This window comes from Chelmon rostratus, chromosome 8 (genome assembly GCF_017976325.1).
Source record: "Chelmon rostratus isolate fCheRos1 chromosome 8, fCheRos1.pri, whole genome shotgun sequence".
NCBI classification, from domain to species: Eukaryota; Metazoa; Chordata; class Actinopteri; order Chaetodontiformes; family Chaetodontidae; genus Chelmon; species Chelmon rostratus.
In genome coordinates, this window is record NC_055665.1 from 22,435,417 (window position 1) to 22,453,068 (window position 17,652).

General features: G+C 40.7%; 1 protein-coding gene across 2 annotated transcripts; it reads right to left on the reverse strand.

Annotated features, from left to right (window-relative positions):
- Positions 1–1,361: 1,361 nt before the first annotated feature.
- Positions 1,362–14,904, reverse strand: zdhhc3a (zinc finger DHHC-type palmitoyltransferase 3a). Of its 2 annotated transcripts, none has more exons than XM_041942506.1 (7): positions 14,735–14,904; positions 13,494–13,923; positions 13,077–13,201; positions 12,699–12,795; positions 12,360–12,441; positions 10,738–10,868; positions 1,362–2,541 (listed from the first exon to the last, which is right to left on the reverse strand). In XM_041942506.1, exons 2-7 carry the CDS (start codon positions 13,833–13,835, stop codon positions 2,335–2,337), a joined length of 984 nt encoding a protein of 327 aa, XP_041798440.1. In that variant the 5' UTR covers positions 13,836–13,923; positions 14,735–14,904; the 3' UTR covers positions 1,362–2,334. The 2 variants fall into 2 exon arrangements, with proteins under 2 accessions (XP_041798440.1, XP_041798441.1); XM_041942507.1 differs by having other exon boundaries at positions 2,404–8,648.
- Positions 14,905–17,652: the final 2,748 nt, after the last annotated feature.

Genomic DNA, 17,652 nt, shown 5'->3' on the forward strand with positions numbered 1-17,652 from the left:
GATGTGCACCATGGTTCGCTCAAAAGAGCAGTCTGAAGACCTGCGATCAAGAATTGTTGATTTGTACAAAGCTGGGAAAGGATACAAAACCATCTCTAAAAGTCTGGATGTTCATCAATCGACAGTCAGAGAAGTTGTCTACAAATGGAGAGAGTTTGGCACTGTTCTCTCCTGAGGAGTGGCCGTCCACCAAGGATGAAGCCAAGAGTTCAGTGTAGAATACTCAGAGAGGTAAAAAAGAACCCTAGAGTGTCTGCTAAAGACTTACAGAAATCACTGGGACAGTCCAATATCTCTGTGCACACATCGACTATATGTAAAACAATGGCCAAGAATGGTGTTCATGGGAGGACTCCGCAGAGGAAGCCACTGCTGTCTGAAAAAAACGTTGTTGCTCGTTTAATGTTCGCAAAAAGGCACTTGGACACTCCACAGAAGTTTTGGCAAAATATTTTGTGGACTGATGAAACCAAAGTTATATTGTTTGGGAGGAACACACAACGTCATGTGTGGAGGAAAAATGGAACAGCTGATCAACATCTCATCCCCACCGTGAAGCATGGTGGAGGGTGCATCATGGTTTGGGGCTGTTTTGCTGCCTCAGGGCCTGGACAACTTATCATCAACAATCATTAATGGAAAAATGAATTCAAAAGTTTATCACGATGTTTTGCAGGAAAAACTGAGGCCGTCTGTCAGACAGTTGAAGCTAAAAAGAGGATGGATGCTGCAATAAGACAATGATCCAAAACACAGAAGTAAATCAACTTCAGAATGGTTTCAGAAGAACAAAATACACATTCTGGAGTGGCCAAGTCAAAGTCCAGACTTGAACCCCATTGAGATGCTGTGGCATGACCTCATGACAGCGATTCATGGCAGACATCCCAGGAATCTGACTGAACTACAGCAGTTTTGTAAAGAAGAATGGGCCAAGATTAGTCCTGATCGATGTGCCAGACTGATCTGCAGCTACAGGAAGCGTCTGGTTGAAGTTATTGCTGCCAAAGGGGGGGGCCACAAAATATTAAATGTGAGGGTTCAGTTACTTATTCCTCCCCCTTCTGTCATTGTTTGCATGCTATCCTCATTAAAATATGAAAACCTATAAATGTTTGGGTGGTTTTAGTTAAAGCAGACACTGTTTTTTCATCTGTGTGATTTTGACAAAGATCAGATCACATTTGATGGTGATTTTATGCAGAAATGTTAGAAATTCCAAAAGGTTCAGATACTTTTTCATACCACTGTAAGTTTTTGTATGCTATGTAAAACTGTGCAGGTTACTTTGTAAAAAAATAAATTGTCACTCATTCCATTTCTTCGATGAGTAACAGCAAAACTCTTAAAGACAGTACAGCTCATAGTGAACAGATAATGAAATATTTCCATTTATTTTAGAAATTAAAAATGAAACCCACAGACAGAACAGTTTGTTAAAATAATGTAAACATGACAAAACATGAGTGTTCCCATGATATCCAGCACCCACTGAACAGCTAAAAGCCCTTATCCAACAGCTTGCTCAATGACACAGTAATACCTTCCACATGAAGTCAGTTACCTTCTATTTTCCACATGCCATAAAGATGAAAACGGTACCTGCAGACACCAGAATTAGACGGATGAGCAGAACAATTTATCATACAAAGTGTTTTCCTCCACGCTGTCACACTGACACGCTTGCTTGTCAAGACAGATAAGGCACACAGTGAATTTCAAACCCTCACACAAAGGCTTTGGAGACAGCAAAGTGGTTGAAAGTAGACTGCTCATGCTTCATGTGTCACATTAGTGCTACTGTTAGTGGTGTTTGCCTGAGAGCTCAATGAGACACAGTAAAATCCATCATCTTCTCACCTCCAGTCAAAAACACTTTGGTCGCGCTAACAGGAGCTCTGAGTCCTTCCAGCTCCACCAGCTACCTTTATTACACAATGATTTCAGGAGAAAACTGTACTTTGGCAGCATGAGTTATATATTAAAGGTTCACTTCTACATGCTATTATTAGACTCCATCATACTGTATGTGCAATGGCAGATCACTTATAAAGGGCCAAAGGTGCTAATGTTTGGTAAATGTATTGACGAAAAAAAAAAGTTCATAGCCCTGTACACCCTGCAAATGTCTGTACTGACAGTTGGAGAGAAAGTCTTGGGATTAAGTTTTTTGAGATAAAAAATATAAATACAAATTCTATTTCCGTGTGGGTTCTCACGATTCAGAAAGCCCTGATATACTCCTGTGCCCACAAATTCCAAAGAGATCTTTATCTGCTCGTAGAGAAGAGCTGCCAGGCTGAGAAAAAAATGTCTTCCAGACTGCAGGAGGTGCTACTCGAGTGGTATCTCTATGACGTCCTCCTCGATGATCTCCCCCTGTGGAACGGTGACGTGCTCTGGGGGGCTCTGCTTGCAGCTCAGCCCTGCGAAGGGGCTGCACCAGGACAGAGAGAACGGGCCGCCGAAAGCCAACTGCATGGCCTCCCAACACGGCACCTTCCCCCACTTCCCCGTCTCCCCCTTCAGACGCTCGATTCCCTGCAGAAGACACAACAAGGAGGGTCTGAGGTGAAAGGGGCTGAGCCAGAAAGGACTGGAGGTCTGTTGCTTTCTACATGCACCATCACTCACCGACACAAAGGATGAGTAAAACTGCAACACTATGATTTCACTCTTTGGGCCTGTTTCTCAGACAGAAATCAGACTAAAGAGAACCTGACAAAAAGCCTTCAGATTTCTTCACATCTATCTCAATAGATCACTCACTGGCCGTATGTATGCTGAAGGAGTTATTGGTCACTGTAATCACTGCTCCTGTCCACACCAGCCATCAAACAATCCCGTCCTAGAGTGACTACACGGTAAAAAATGAAATGTCTGGGAACCATGAAAGCCTGCACCAACTTTTGTGATAAATCCATCCAGTAGATGTTGAGATATTTCACACAAATAAGTAAAAATGTTGACCTACTGGTGGCATTAGATGAAAAGTCATCACAGCACCAAAGTAAACAGGATCAATTCTCAATCTGGACCGAAGTGGTGGACAGACTGACGCACCAGCATCAGGGTGGTCTGGGTTTCTTCATTCTGCCAGTCAGGTGTAGGATGACTGTGGTGTTTATCCAGTCCCTTTCAACCAGCGTTTCCTGACAACACCCATTCCTGACTGGGATAAGTTTATGGTTAAGTTAATTTAGGTTCATGTTAATGGTTTGGTGTTATAGAGATGACCAGCTGGGGTTAATGCTAAGGTTGGGCTCAGGGGAAACAAATCGACTAAGAGCGGCTTTGTAAGATACTAGGCTTGTCACATTGTATTTCCAATTTGACCAACTTTTAGTAGTTGTGAAAAAAATAAAATAAAAATCTGTAATTATGGTTTGGAATCAAAAGCTATACATCATGTGTTAGAGCACCAGGTTGTGCTGTGTACTCCAGCAGGGTTGGGCTGTTTATACATAGATTCTAGTAAGATTTTTATTCATTAAGAATTGTATCTGTATACCACTTTTCAAAACCTATGTTACCAAGTGTTTTACAAAAAGATAAAAGGTTAATCGGACTAAGATGAGTCAACATCAGAAGCATCACAACTCAGAATAGTGTAGATGGCTCAACACAAAATGGCTTAGAGAAAAGGTCGTTCTTCTGCTGGGACTTAAAATACCCAGAGAGTCTGCAGATCTGCCTCCCAGGAGGAGACTGTTCCACCGGCTGGGACCCAGGACAGCCTGCCTTGTTCAGAGGACCTGAGGGGCCTAGCAGATGTATACAGCATTATTATTTTACTAATATACTGTGGAGCATGATTTGTCAAAGCCTGATAGATGAAGAGGAGCATCTTGAATTTGATCAGATGTGAGGTCTTAGTGAGTAGTCTTGCTGCAGAGTTTTGGACTAACTGTAACCGGGGTAGCAGCATCTTGGTTTAGAAAGGAATAAAGAGCATTACAGCAGTCTAAGCATGGTTTTTGGCAAAGGATTTTCTGTTAGTGGCCAATGAAATGAGGTGTTGGAGGATGTTAGTACAGACCTGATCTGGGGCAAAAACCAGAGCTTCAGTTTTACTGTGATTTTATTGAAACTTTGAGACATCCAGTTTCTGATCTCAACCTGACACTTGTGGAGGGTAGTTAAATTTGAGAGGACTAAGTAGAGTTGCATATCACCAGTGTAGCAATGATAAAACAACCAAATTAATGCATCAAGTGACCTAAGGGGAGCACACATAATATGAAAATAAAAAGGGTCTGAGAATTGATCCCTGAGGCACCCCACAAGTTATTGGAGCACAGGTACCTCCGTGGATACTAAAAACTTGGTGTGGTGCTACGTGATCAACTGTGTCAAAGGCCGCAGACAAATCTAAAAGAACTAAAATGGCAAATTCACTATGTTCTAGCTGCACGTCAGTACCATTCGTGACCCTCAGCAGAGCTGTCTCGGTGCTGTGTTTCTGACGAAAGCCTGATTGGTTTTCATCAAATATGTCAGTTTCTTACAACAGTTGCAGAAGGTGCCTGCAGACTAAGTTTTTTAAAATCTTAAAATGCAAAAAGTAGCTTGGAAACAGGTCTACAGTATGTTGGTATGCTAGGATCTGGGTGCAATTTGATCTTTGCTCTATTGCATGACCCTCAGCAAAAGGGATTGTTGATCATTTAGAATTCAACACTATGAACAGAAAAATAATATATAAAAAATACTAGGCTATTGGCTGCCTTTTGTCTGCAGTCACGTTACCATGACAATAAAAGTCACCTGTTAGCTTGTCACCTAGCGAGGCTGTGGAAGCAGTGAGAAAGAACACTGACTTCTGCAGCATATTTTATGGTTAGGTTTTGCAGGGTGCATGGAAGTGAATCTGAACGGCTTAGTTATTATTTTTGCTCACAGTAACAGTCTTAGAAGATTCATTTGTCTGACTGAATGGCTAAAGTATTTTTGCACATTGTAAAGACTGGATTTTGTCCTCCACCTTTTCCAGTGTAGCTGTGGAGGGTCAGTTTAGACAGGATTGGTTACAGCAACCAACATCTCTTTCCATGTACATAATGTGAGTGTTGTGTTAAATGCTTTTAAAGTCTCTCATTTAAATGCTTTCTGATTCATTTGTTTTCTCAGAAACATGCCCAAAATGCCACAAAACACTGCACAGAATGACTCACATGCATTTAAAAAATGGAAAAGAACCCCTGCGGAAGAAGAAAACGTGTGAAATGACCAAAAGAGAGCATGCATCCTGTCACACATGGAAGTCACTCATTCATTCATAATGTTTGGTTGAATCTGAAACGTCAAAAAACAAGACATGAAGCACACATTGGCCTTCAGATTGAAATCTGCATGCTTGTAATGTGCTAAGCTTGATGGGACGGCTAATGTCACCTCTGTTACAAGCTTACCTCTCCTCGACATTTTAAAGAGTTGTCTGCTTCAGAAAGCTTTTGGCCGAATGAGTCATCAACCAAAGCAAATGCATGAGTGTGGAGAAAACATTGCGTGGGAAAGAGGCAGGTTACAGACAGTAAAGTGGGAAAAGAATGAAAGACAAGGACAGAGTGAACATTTTTAAGAATGCAGGGAGCGGAAGGACAGTATGCAGGGAAAGTAGAAACCTCTTCAACAACATCTGAACATAAAAAATACAGAGGCAGAACCCATATTTGGTCCTAAGAGCACCCCCCACACACAATCAGAGGGAAATAAATAAGTCAAAAAAAGCAAGCAAACACAGTTTTTGCATTGCAACTGAGAAGTATTTATTCTCTGCGCATGTGCTGAAATATCTTCAGAATATTTAGAAAGAATTTCTGTAAAAAAACAAATCATCTCCAGCATCACTCTCACCAGCGAGACTTGGCACCATCATACCAGCAGTGTTTCACATACATCACTAAACTAGCCTTCACTTGTACCATGCATTCAAATAACAAAGGATGCATACAATATCATGTAAACAAAGAATAGAAGAATAAAATGCACACTGTAGAACAGAGTAGGTCACACAGAAGAAAATCTTAAATGATAAATACAAAGTGCGAATTAGCCTTTTTAGTACATGTGGAAATGTGAATGATGAAAGTTAATAGTTTGTTAACCGCTTTGAAGTAACCTGGAATAGTGCAGAAATACAGTCCAGCTAATATCCTGCTGCTGCATAATAAGGTGTATGCAGAGTTACACATTTTCATACGGCGCTTCCCTTTGAGTCCACACAGGATTTAAGGAGTTTTCTCCAGCAAAGATAATTTCAAAGCTAAGCCAGTGTCATCTTTTTGAGGAATTTCATTTAAAAGCTTTCCCAGATAATCATGTAATTGTGGAAATCATTCAATTTGGCACACCCTCACAACATGAAAACACCACAGGGGCTGTTTCACTGGCAAGTGTCCATGCATGAGCACACACACACACAAACACACAGTGCTACTGTGGACAGCCAAACCTTTCCTCAAAAAAGGGAGAATAAGCACGTTACAATATGGATGCTGACAGCCTGTTAATCAGCCATGTTTCACTGCTGAAAGACAAGCTGAGGCTGGCTGACATTTAACCATCTCATTTCCTCACTGAGCATTGCAAGGATGTTTGAGCAAAACCTGCCAAGACCAAAAAAAGCTGGTGTTCTGATCCTTAATTGATTCTGTTTGATGGAGCAAACAGAGACTTCCTGGCTTGTGAAGAAAAAAACAAAAACACCTCTGCCCCCCGACAAAGGCTTTGTTCATGTCGAGCATGTATCAGAGAGGAATCAGGGAGAATGTTCCTCGCTTGGGCAACATGTAGCTATTCAAGTCACTTAAAACACACGGTTAAACTGCAGAGTGACTGTTTTGGTCTGTCATGTGAAGCTCAAATACAGCACGTTAAAGGATCACTTGTTTTCTTCTGTGATGAGATACTGTCGACTTGACCAGGGACTCACAGGTGAGCTGTGGATAATAATTTACCCACCAATAACACTATCAAAGTGATTTGATAATCTCAGCTCTCAGTATTTACAATAAATACCGGGTACTGTCAGTAGGAGTGCACCTCACAGTGTGGTGTACAGGTTTTAAAAACAGGAAAAACAGAGTATGGTAACTGGTATTACACTGGGAATGGCTATTGGCAGACACCCTGAGTTGATGTGTCAGAATTGTAATCAGGAAAAAAAATGGGATCAGTGCATTTCTAATTGTAAGAATGGGCAAAAGAGGCCTTGACTTTTTGCAGAAAAAAACTTTTTTGCAGGGTGTATTTAAAATATTTTCACAATCCTAATTGACTACAAATCCACAGTAATGATGGAAAGTGTTCCTTTACGTGATGTATTTGGCACCATTTAAAAGGATCAGCCTTAGAATGGATCTGGCTCCCACATGGAATCTGTTTGTAGAGACTGAAACTAGTATAACTTGACCATTCATCTAATCCATTCTAGTGGGGACTTCTTTAAAAGCTTATCCACATCTGGAACACACTGCTGATTACTGTCTGACGAGGAAGATTCAAAGGGTCAATTCACCCAAATTACGAAAGACATTTTTACACTTACCTCTAGTAGTATGTAGCCATGCAGATGGTTTTCCTTTAATCTGCCCAGCATTTGAATTTTCTGCTTCACCCTTGTACAGTGGAGGTGAATGGAACTCATCTGAAATTCAGCATTTATATATCCAGAAACAATGTCCTGGTTATTCTGAATAATCAGCAGACCACACAGGTCTGTGAATCAACCTTAGCAACTCAGATATTCATTCTACAATGTGACATTGCCGCTGAGCTTCTCTAATGCCATGTTCTATGCTTTGACCACATATGAAACTAGAGCTGAAACGCTTAGTCGATTAAGCGATAAGTCAGTCAAACTAATTGGAAGCTCATCCCATGTGAATATTTGTTGGTTTTCTTCTTCTCTGAACGTAAATTGAATATCTTTGGGTTTTGGACTGTTGGTTGAATAAACACATCAACTAGGGGTGTGGGAACATGTGATGGGGACTCTTTTACTATTATTTGACCTAAATTAAATTCCATTCTCTCCCACTATATTGGGTTTTGAAAACCTCAACACCTAAAATTAAAACAGTCAGCATGGCTAGACACCACTAAAGATAAGTGAGAAAATGTGTTTTTCTGGAATGTAGTTGAAATGACCCGTATGGGAAAGCAATAGTAAACACAGAGCAAGAAAAGAGAAGGTTTCTCATAAAACAACAGAAATAGAAACAGCTCAGAAAAAACAGATTCATCACAGTGATTGCAAATAGGATTCACAAACTGAAAGTGTTTTCTTTTTCTCTGCAACTCCACTCACTCAAGGCAACACAAAAATAAACGGATAGCGCACTTAGCTGGCAACACAAAAAGCAGATGGAAAGCTGTCCATGGCTAGCGTGGGCGATACAGTGTAAATCACGTTCAGCACTGGGCACAGTGGGCAGGGCGTCCCACTTAAGTTTTGACCCAGCCTCCTCGTTCCCTGTGCTGAGCTCTCACACCACATACTGGTAAGTCTCAGCCTTCCCATGGTCAGGGGTGGAGAAGGGACTAAACCACAATAAGGAGAAAGGGTGTCCAAATACCGCCCTCATGTTCATCCACTTAGTTTTTTTAGCCCATCTTCTCTCTTCCTTTTTCAACTGCTCTATGCCCTGAAAACAAGAGACAACCAAACTTCAGTTGGTGGACTTTGGTGACCCAGTCAGTAATCACAAACCAATTTCCAAATACTGATTGAAAAAAACCCATTTAAAAAAAAAAAAAAAAACTTGTTTGATCTCCAGTATTTCAGTGATTTCTCCTCTACAAGCATCATGTTAACTGTGTCCGGTTGCCTTTCCCTCTGTGTAGTCCCCTATGTGTCTCCTTGATGAAATGATCCCATATATCTGACCGAGAGTTGCAGACAAAAAGAAGTTGAAAGCAGGAAAAGGGGTTTGGTTTGGTGAGCTCCAATACACAAGCAGACCAAGAGAATGGTTTTAGGATGGCACCAAACTACACAGAGGGGATACTGATTCCTTCTTCCACTGATACATGGACAGGTCTACCTTCCTGTAAAAATACACTGGCATCTTTCAAATACATCAGAGTGATTTTACACACTCAGCACTGCCTCTGTGGCTGCAGCAAACCGTGAAAACTCAGTTATTTCATGAGCTTTGCCAAAATAAATTAAGACCCCTTTAGATTTGACGTGACAGCAGGTTCCAAAGTGTTTCATATTTTGGTCATGGGGCAACCTTTTTCTTTACACTGGGATCAGACTGTGCTTTTGAGATAACTGCCAAAATGAGGGAAACAGCTGAGGACTAAATGAACCTGGAAGAGGCTGAACTGAATGCTTACTAAGCCCTTGTACTCAGATTACACTTGGAAAGACACAGTGACACACAGATCTGAATTGCCCGATGTGAATCAGCTGACCCTTCTTTAAACACAGGTTGGGCGCTGCCTGGCTTTGGTGACCTACTGTGTCTAAGAGGTATAGATATAATTTAACCAACCCGCCAAAGACTGAGAGAGACATGCAAAGCTTGCACATCAGGACAAGAAAGAGAGGGAGGGTGCATATATGAACAGTTAGAGGGAGGAGAAACAGAAATTGAACAGAAATCCAACTCCATTTCTATACTACATTAAATTATTCAGTGTTATTCTGGAAGGTGTGTGGTTTATGGAACTATACTGCAGGGTGGAGTCTCTGCAAACTGTGAGAGCCTGCGATTAACCTATGAAGGTTGTCTCATATGAATGGGTCCAACTCCAAGACACACTGAATGATAGATACTTTATTTATCCCAAGCTGGGAAATTGCAGTGCAGCAGCAGCATTACACACAGTGAAATAAGAATGTCAGCAGGGTTCAGTCTCCTGTATCAAAGGGGGTACTAGTTACTGTTGCTACACATGTCAAGCTTTGAATCCTAATGCAGGAAGAACATAATGACATCAGTGGCAGATTTGCCATGAAAAATTCTTAGAGACCATTGATTTGAAATGTGATTTCACAACCACTGCACTGCTTCCATCCACATATATAGCCTTTTCTTACTCTGCATAAGTACTGTTTTTACCATCTTACCATCAGCATTGTGAATGCTCCACAGGCACCACAAATTTACCTTTAAAGCACTGAATAAGAGCTGCAATGATTAATCAATTAGTTAACTAGGAAATTAATCACCCGTTATTTTGATAATCAATTAAGCGTTTTGAGTAATTTTGTAGTGAGAAAAAAAATCTAAATTCTCTGATTCCAGCTTCTTAAATGTGAATGTTTTCTGGTTTCTTCACTCCTCTATGAGTGTAAACTGAATATCTTTGGGTTGTGAACAAAACAAGACATTTGAGGTTGCCATCTTGGGGTTTGGGATGGACATTTTTCACCATTTCCTGATATTTTGTAGACCGATGGATTAATTGAGAAAATAATTTACAGATTAACAATGAAAATGATTGTTAGTTACAGCCCTACACTCAATATTAAAGTTTCTTTCTTTTTGGCAGTTACTCACTTTTCAGACAATGTTTTCAGTCGAAGTAAAGACTTGCATGGAATTTGCTCTAACTTATTCTACATCAGGCTGCAGATTGAGAGAAGTCACTTGTTCACTGTTAACAGTTTGAAGTAGATGGTCAAAGATGCTAATGTTGAAAAGCAGCAGGGAGAACAGCAGAAGGAAGCCATGAGAGAAGAGGAAAGGAGGGGGATTGCTGGTCGCTAAATGGATCACTTACGGTCTCGTCGGTACAGATGGAGTGGACTTGGGTGCCAAACATCACAGAGGTGAAGATGAGGAAGAGGAGACCCTCAAAGCACAGGAGTATGAGGAGGATGACTGTTGCTGGAGGAGAGAAGGAACTGCACTCTGGGGGGTGGAGGGACATGGAGGAAGAGAAGTGAAGGGGCAAAAAGAGGGCTATATGAAGAACTGCTATACACTACAATCAAAGAAACTACTGCACTCTACTGGTAACTCGTCTGAGCCACTACAGAGGGGATGCAAAGCACTGAAGCAATACTCTCAATAGGTATGTCCATCTGTCACGTGCTGAGGGTGCTTTAGTAAACAGGGAAGGCTACACTTGTATTCAGGGATGTTCAGGATCGGGAGGTTTAGGGTGGATTGTTAAACAGGTAGGCAAATGTGTGTCTATAGTTTTAGCACATATACACTGGGAAACAGCTAGATGTTGCCTGCAGAAAAGCCTTGAATACTACTGAAGCCATGTGGCAATGCATAAAATCATTGTTTAAGAGAGTTGTGATTCTCTGTCTTACCTGCCACTCATTGCCAGTCCTGTAGACTGCTCTTTAACTGAACACAATCTAAATGTGACTGACATATTGAATGAAGCCCAACACAACAGTCTACGTCTGAGCTGCAACACATTGCAAACAGGATCACAAACAGAACAGGTTCATGACGTGTAAAGGCCTCTAGATGTTTGTTGCACATTACTGCAAGACAGAATAATGAAAATGTGGCTTGCATGCAATCCTCAATCTGCTGATGTGCTGACCACAAGCAACTCATGAAGGTTGTCAGTGTGTTATGCAACCCGGTTCCTTCAAAGTGCAGCAGGAAAAGGAAGCAACCCTACATCAGCATGAATGTAAATGTTTGCACAAAATTTCATTCATACCTGTGAATATTGTATTTTTGAAGGCTGTGGAGGGGATCTAAGGGAAAACACTATGATATTTGCACAGTGCTGTAAGGTCTAAGGGGAAGTTCCTATTATTATTAATATATTCCCTTTTTATTCACAGGCAGCAGGCACCATAAATTAAAAAGGAAAGCGTAATGTTTTGTATTTTGTTATTATCAACAAATGTTCCAAAGATGCCAAATCCTACTACTCATAAGCATTGCCTATGCAGTCAATGCCTGATAGATCTTCTGTTGTTGTGCCATAGAACTCAAAAACAACCAAATAAACAAATACTGAACATTTGGTGAAATACACCTTCACTCGAATTAACCTGGCCAGGTAAATTAAAGGGACTGGTGGCAGGGGCAGTTACAGAATAGCTTGCTTTGTGGGGGGTTTTGTATTTTTATTTTTCCATGGGAATGATTCTGACTGTGTTTGTCAGTTTTACCCATCTCAATTTGCTTCATTAGTATGACATGTAAAACTAAATATAATGGTGGATAAAGTAGAATAAAGCAATGTTGATAGTAATACAAACTTGCTCTATACAAATGTATTCATTCATACTGAATATAAAAACAATCATAATATATTGTTTTATTTTACTAATAGAAAGTGCTCATCCAATTAAAAAATATTTCAAAGGAGGATTGTCAGTTTAGCTCTCCACTTGAAGAAAGTAAAAAAAAAAAAACACTCACTTGTCCAATCATCTTCAAAGCAGTTGAGGAAATGGAAGACCACCATGACCAGAGCATGGAGAGAGATGAGTGCAATGTACATCTAGGTTTAAAAGAAAAAGAAGAAACATTCAAAACATACACTAACCTTGACAGGGTGGTATTCCCTGAGGAATCCCTCGTATCTGTGCTGCATTAAAATAGCAACTACTTCTGATTTCCCATGTAACACAGTCAAAACTGCCGGTCAAACCTGTGACCTTGAAGGTAGCTACAATCTGATGGCAGCTTTTTGTTTTTTTTTAAATCAAAGGCTGGTTTGGGTTCATTATGAGAGACTCATTCTTGCAGTGGACTTACTGTGAAAAGCACAAAGTACTTTTGGTTGTTCTCCCCTACACAGTTGTTGACCCAGGGGCAGTGGTGGTCCATCTTTCGAATGCAGCGTTTGCAAACACTGCGAGAGAGACAGCAAGTGTGAAGGAAAGGGAATAGATCAAAACAAAACCCATACTGTACCAATCCGCCAAGGCAACAACAATAACGCCACACAGAGACATTAGTAGAAAGTGAAAAGCACTACATTTTGGGAATTTCTATATGACAAATTAATCAAGTCAGAATTTATGATAACAGTCTGACTTCTTCAGTGCACCAAAACACTGCAGCTGTTATGTGTGGGATTGTGTTTGAGGATGCCAATGCAGCAGTGAGAATTTCATGTCCTTTTTGCCCTACCTGCAGTGGTGTGCTCGGTCAGGCTTGATGCTGCAGCACTTGGGACATTTGTAGACCACCTGCCCTGGTTTCAGCTGAAGGCTTTCTATGTATTCCTTAGTAGCATTCCCTTTTGGCACCGCCCCCTAACAAGACACATGACCACACAGTAGATGACTTCAGCGTAAGTTGCAGCTCACTAATTATCATAGTGAAACAAGTAGGCAGAGGCTAAACATGCCTTTAAAGAATTTATATATATTAATATGTATGATTATGTTATTTATTTTATAACTAGTTATTAGTTGAGCTCCATTAATCAGGATTATAAAAAGTTGATGACCCTAAACTTGTCTGCATGACATTGAGAATTAAAGCATGACAGCCTGTCATCTAATTTTTGTGTGTACAAATAACACCAAACCAAAAATCCCTTACAGGGTCGGTGCACATGGCCCTGAGGTGTGAGGCGAGGGCAAGGAAGGCCAGAGTGTTGAACAGGGTCCCGTTCACAATGCTGTACGTCAGATTCTTGGAAGGCAGCAGCATCACAAACAACACCACGAACTCCGCATAAAACACCAGCAGCCAGGTGATGACAGCGCACACGATGCCACAGGCATCCCTGATGAACCACATGGCAGAGGCAGAGGACGAAGTGATGACGTCTTTGGAGATAGGGATGCGCTGCTCGGCCTGTAGGTAGTTGGCTCCTGCCGCGGCCCCACCCTGTCCACGCCCGTGCTCCACATCCCTGCATCTGTGCACTGGGCTCTTCATCCTTCATCTAAGCTAGATGCCTGCTGCTGCTGCTGCTGCCGCCACCGGACCCACTGTGCCTTCAGGCCTCAGTCTCAGTCACTGCATGCTGGAGAAGAGAGAAACATATGTGTAATTCCATCACGGTTTCCCAGAGCCTACAGTGATTTCTTCAATTGTCTTGTTTTGCCCAACCGAGAGTCCAGACACCCTTAAAATTCCATTTACAACCACTGAAGACTATGGAAAAAACTCACGCCTGAAAACATAATCAAAAAATCAACTGATAATCAAAATTGTTGCCAATTTATTTTCTGTCAATCAGATATTCAGTGAGGCTCTAGTTGGTCTGTCACTCTTAAGTCAAACACAGCAGGGAGCAGCACAGGGCCGCGTGCCTCTGCACGGGGGAGGCAACAGAAAGGTGATGACCTAGTGTCTGTGGTTATCACAGCCTAGCGCATAGCAACCACAAAAATGAACACGTCTTCAAGCCTGGCAGCTGCAGGAGCCAGCGAAGCCCCGAGTCCCTAAGTTAATGTTATCTGAATAGCTACGACATGTCAGATTTAAAAAGTGAGCACTGATTGCCTTTTCTAGCAAAGAATGTAGGTCACTGGCTTCCAGATCATCCTGTTCAGTAGGCGAAAGTTTCGATCTCACTGCTAGGTAAACAAGCTAGCTGCGTTACCTTTAGCCAGGTAAGGTAATAATATGGCGGCTAGTAATGCCATATCTGTAAAAGCCGCCGAAGACTGCTTTCTGTTAGGTTAAACAGCTTATAGGCCTATATGGGAGGCTAAGGTTACTGAAACCTGACTGACTCTAGCACCAGCCGACATAGTTACATTAGCTAACGTCAGTTAATTTTAGCTTACGCGAGCCGCTTAGCTAACGTTTAAGAATGAGCATTTCCTCACCTGTTTGCATATTCCTGTCAGCGTCCTTCCCTTAAGGCGTAAATCGGTAGAAGCCCGGGAACGTCTGTCTTCCTTCCCTTTAGCCTAATAATCATTATATCCCGCTGAAGCTCACTGAAACACGAGCATCCTCCGGACGATCTCACTAACGCTGCTGGTTGGTAGCTCCTCTCAGCTGCGCTACTGCTGCCCTTCCACCAACAACACACGTCATGACGCAAGAAGCGAACCAATGGGATCATCAGAAAGGTTTCAAGCCTTTTCACGTCAGAGGACATGTCCAGACACACCCATTTCCATCTACCCACATGTTAAAGCTAACTGGTTAGTTTTAAGGCATTTTATTCTAAGCCATCATTATTTTTTATACCCTTTTTGTATTATGTACATATATTTAGTTGATTTCATTTTGTATACTATTTGTCATTTTTCTATGTCTCCTTTTTATTCTTGCTGTCTGTAACAACAAAATTTCCCCAGTGTGGGATCAATAAAGTTTACCTTATCTTATCTTTATTATATCAATATATTAATATTATATCAACGTATTATATTTATCAGAATGTATCGATAAAATATTTATAATGAACTTGAAGAATCCAATGAGGTATCACATGAGGTGGTATATATTGATTCATTCATTTCATATGCGATGTTTAAAGATTAAACATAAAAAAAAAAGACATTTATAGGCTAAATGGTCATGGAGATTATTTGGCCAGGTTATCCCAGAACCTAAGAGTATTACAAAAGGTATATTTGTATTAGCATTTTTGGGCATTCAGAAACATCTTTTCTGTGGTGGTGATTTTCTGTAGAAGCTTTGAGTCAGGGAGATAATGTGTACTGAGCCATGTAGAAATCCATATCTGCGGCACTCCAATCACATATGGACTGGTAATAGCACTGGCAAATGTACTGATTAATGCACATCAAAAAACCAACAGTCGGATTCATGACAACCCATCACTTTTTAATGGGTTTTATTATTCATTCCAGTTGCACAGTAGGTCCCTCAAACTTATGAACAAAAAATAAAGTAAACTTTAAACTTTTATTAAGATTTCCACTGAAGTAAAAGATGGTGTTCTGCTAGTAAAGATGATAAGTTTTAAGCCATATGCCAAGGATTTGTACTTCAGCAGTCATTATGTGTTATTTTTTAGAAGTCATGACATTGTTCAAAAAAGTATATTAAAAAAGACAGAAAGAAAAAGGAAGAGGGCTCCATTACCCCAGACCTCCTAGAATTCATAAACATCACTAGAGGGCAGCACCATACAGACGGCTGTTTCTGCATGACTGTATGACTCATTGATCACAGCAGCCTACGTTGATTAAGTCTGGTGTTGCTGTGTCTTGAGAATATTAATTTATTGAAATTGTCAGGTGAAGTCCACCACAGGATTACGTGCAATCATTTCTTAATTTTCTGGCTTTACTCCAAAACACAGAATTTGTACTGAAAAACATTAAGGCAGAGTATTAAACTTTCAGTACGGGTTCTGTCAACATAAAGTTGTTGTGTAGCAGTGAAATCCTAAAGGAGTCTATAGAGAGTGGAATCGTGTGAAGAAGTCGTCATATGGATTCTTAAATCTGCCTTGAGAAAATCAGAAAATCTCCTCTTCTGCCAAAAGAAACACCCAAAAAACATTCTATAAATACATCATGTGAGGAAAATGCAGTTACAGCGCAGCAAAATAAACATATGAAGACCATTCAGTCTGTTTTCCCCCTTTCCACACAGCAGTGTTTTACATGTATGGGATTTAATATACATAATGGCATGTGAACCCAAGCTGGTGTGCATGCTTACTAGTCCAGATTACTGACTGGACTAGTTTTGCTGTAAGGTCTGAGGTTACACACAAAATCATTTTTCTTCATCAGCACTGTGCAGCTGTGCCTGCGCTGTATTACTCAGGTCAGAAACGTTGTAATTCAAATCGACTTATATGTACAGCTACGAGTACATGTTCACAGCTTTGGTCTCAATGATGTGCTGAAACACGAGTCTCCCTCATCACAACAACCTGACAGACAGTTTCCATCAGAAATAGCATTTCTTTACAACCCCATGAGACAGTGTCAGCCTCGATTATGTAACTTTGACAGTGCAGCATATGGATTAAGGACCTGCTGATTTATTTCATTTGTATCTACTAATTTCGTTAAAAAATGTAAAACACACATAAAATGTGAATTATCTAACGAGGAAAAGACCATTTGAAAATCTCATTTTGATTATCATATTACCTTCTACATCACCCACATAAAGCTGGATTCACCTCTCACCCTTACAGGAGTTGCTATGATAACTTCAGCTGAATCATCAAAGGATGTTCTGTCTGCAGGAAATAAGAAATCTCAGTACCAAGCATCAAATCCCCATTAATTTCTACTGATCAGCCACCACATCTTGGCATTTTCCATTACAGTCTGGTTCTCTTCTGCCTACTCCCTCTTGTCCAAATAGTTTTCCTTTCGGAAATTCTACTGACCCATGAAGATCAGCGGGTTGAAGTGCTCTTACTCTAATCAGTTTTTTATGAAGAAGCATTAGGACGGCCTTAGGAGTCTTTCAAGTGCAACTCCTGAATGTTCTCCTAAGATTTGTTCAATCTCTTACAAAGTACTCCTGATTTCTTACTTAATATCCTCTCATATACGGCCTGCATAGTCACCATATAAAGCAATCACAGAAAAATATCATTCCTGTTTGTTACAGTGGCGAGTTTAATGTCCTGCTCTGGCCTAAAAGATCTTTCAGAGGATTTTCCGCCCTGTGAAAATAGCAGATATCAACTACTGGCTCAAACGCTTATATCAGTGAAGCCTAGGCCTCACTTCACTTTAGCCTCAAGAACAATGTCTTTACTGACAAAAACAAAAAAAGGCGACACAATATTGCCAGC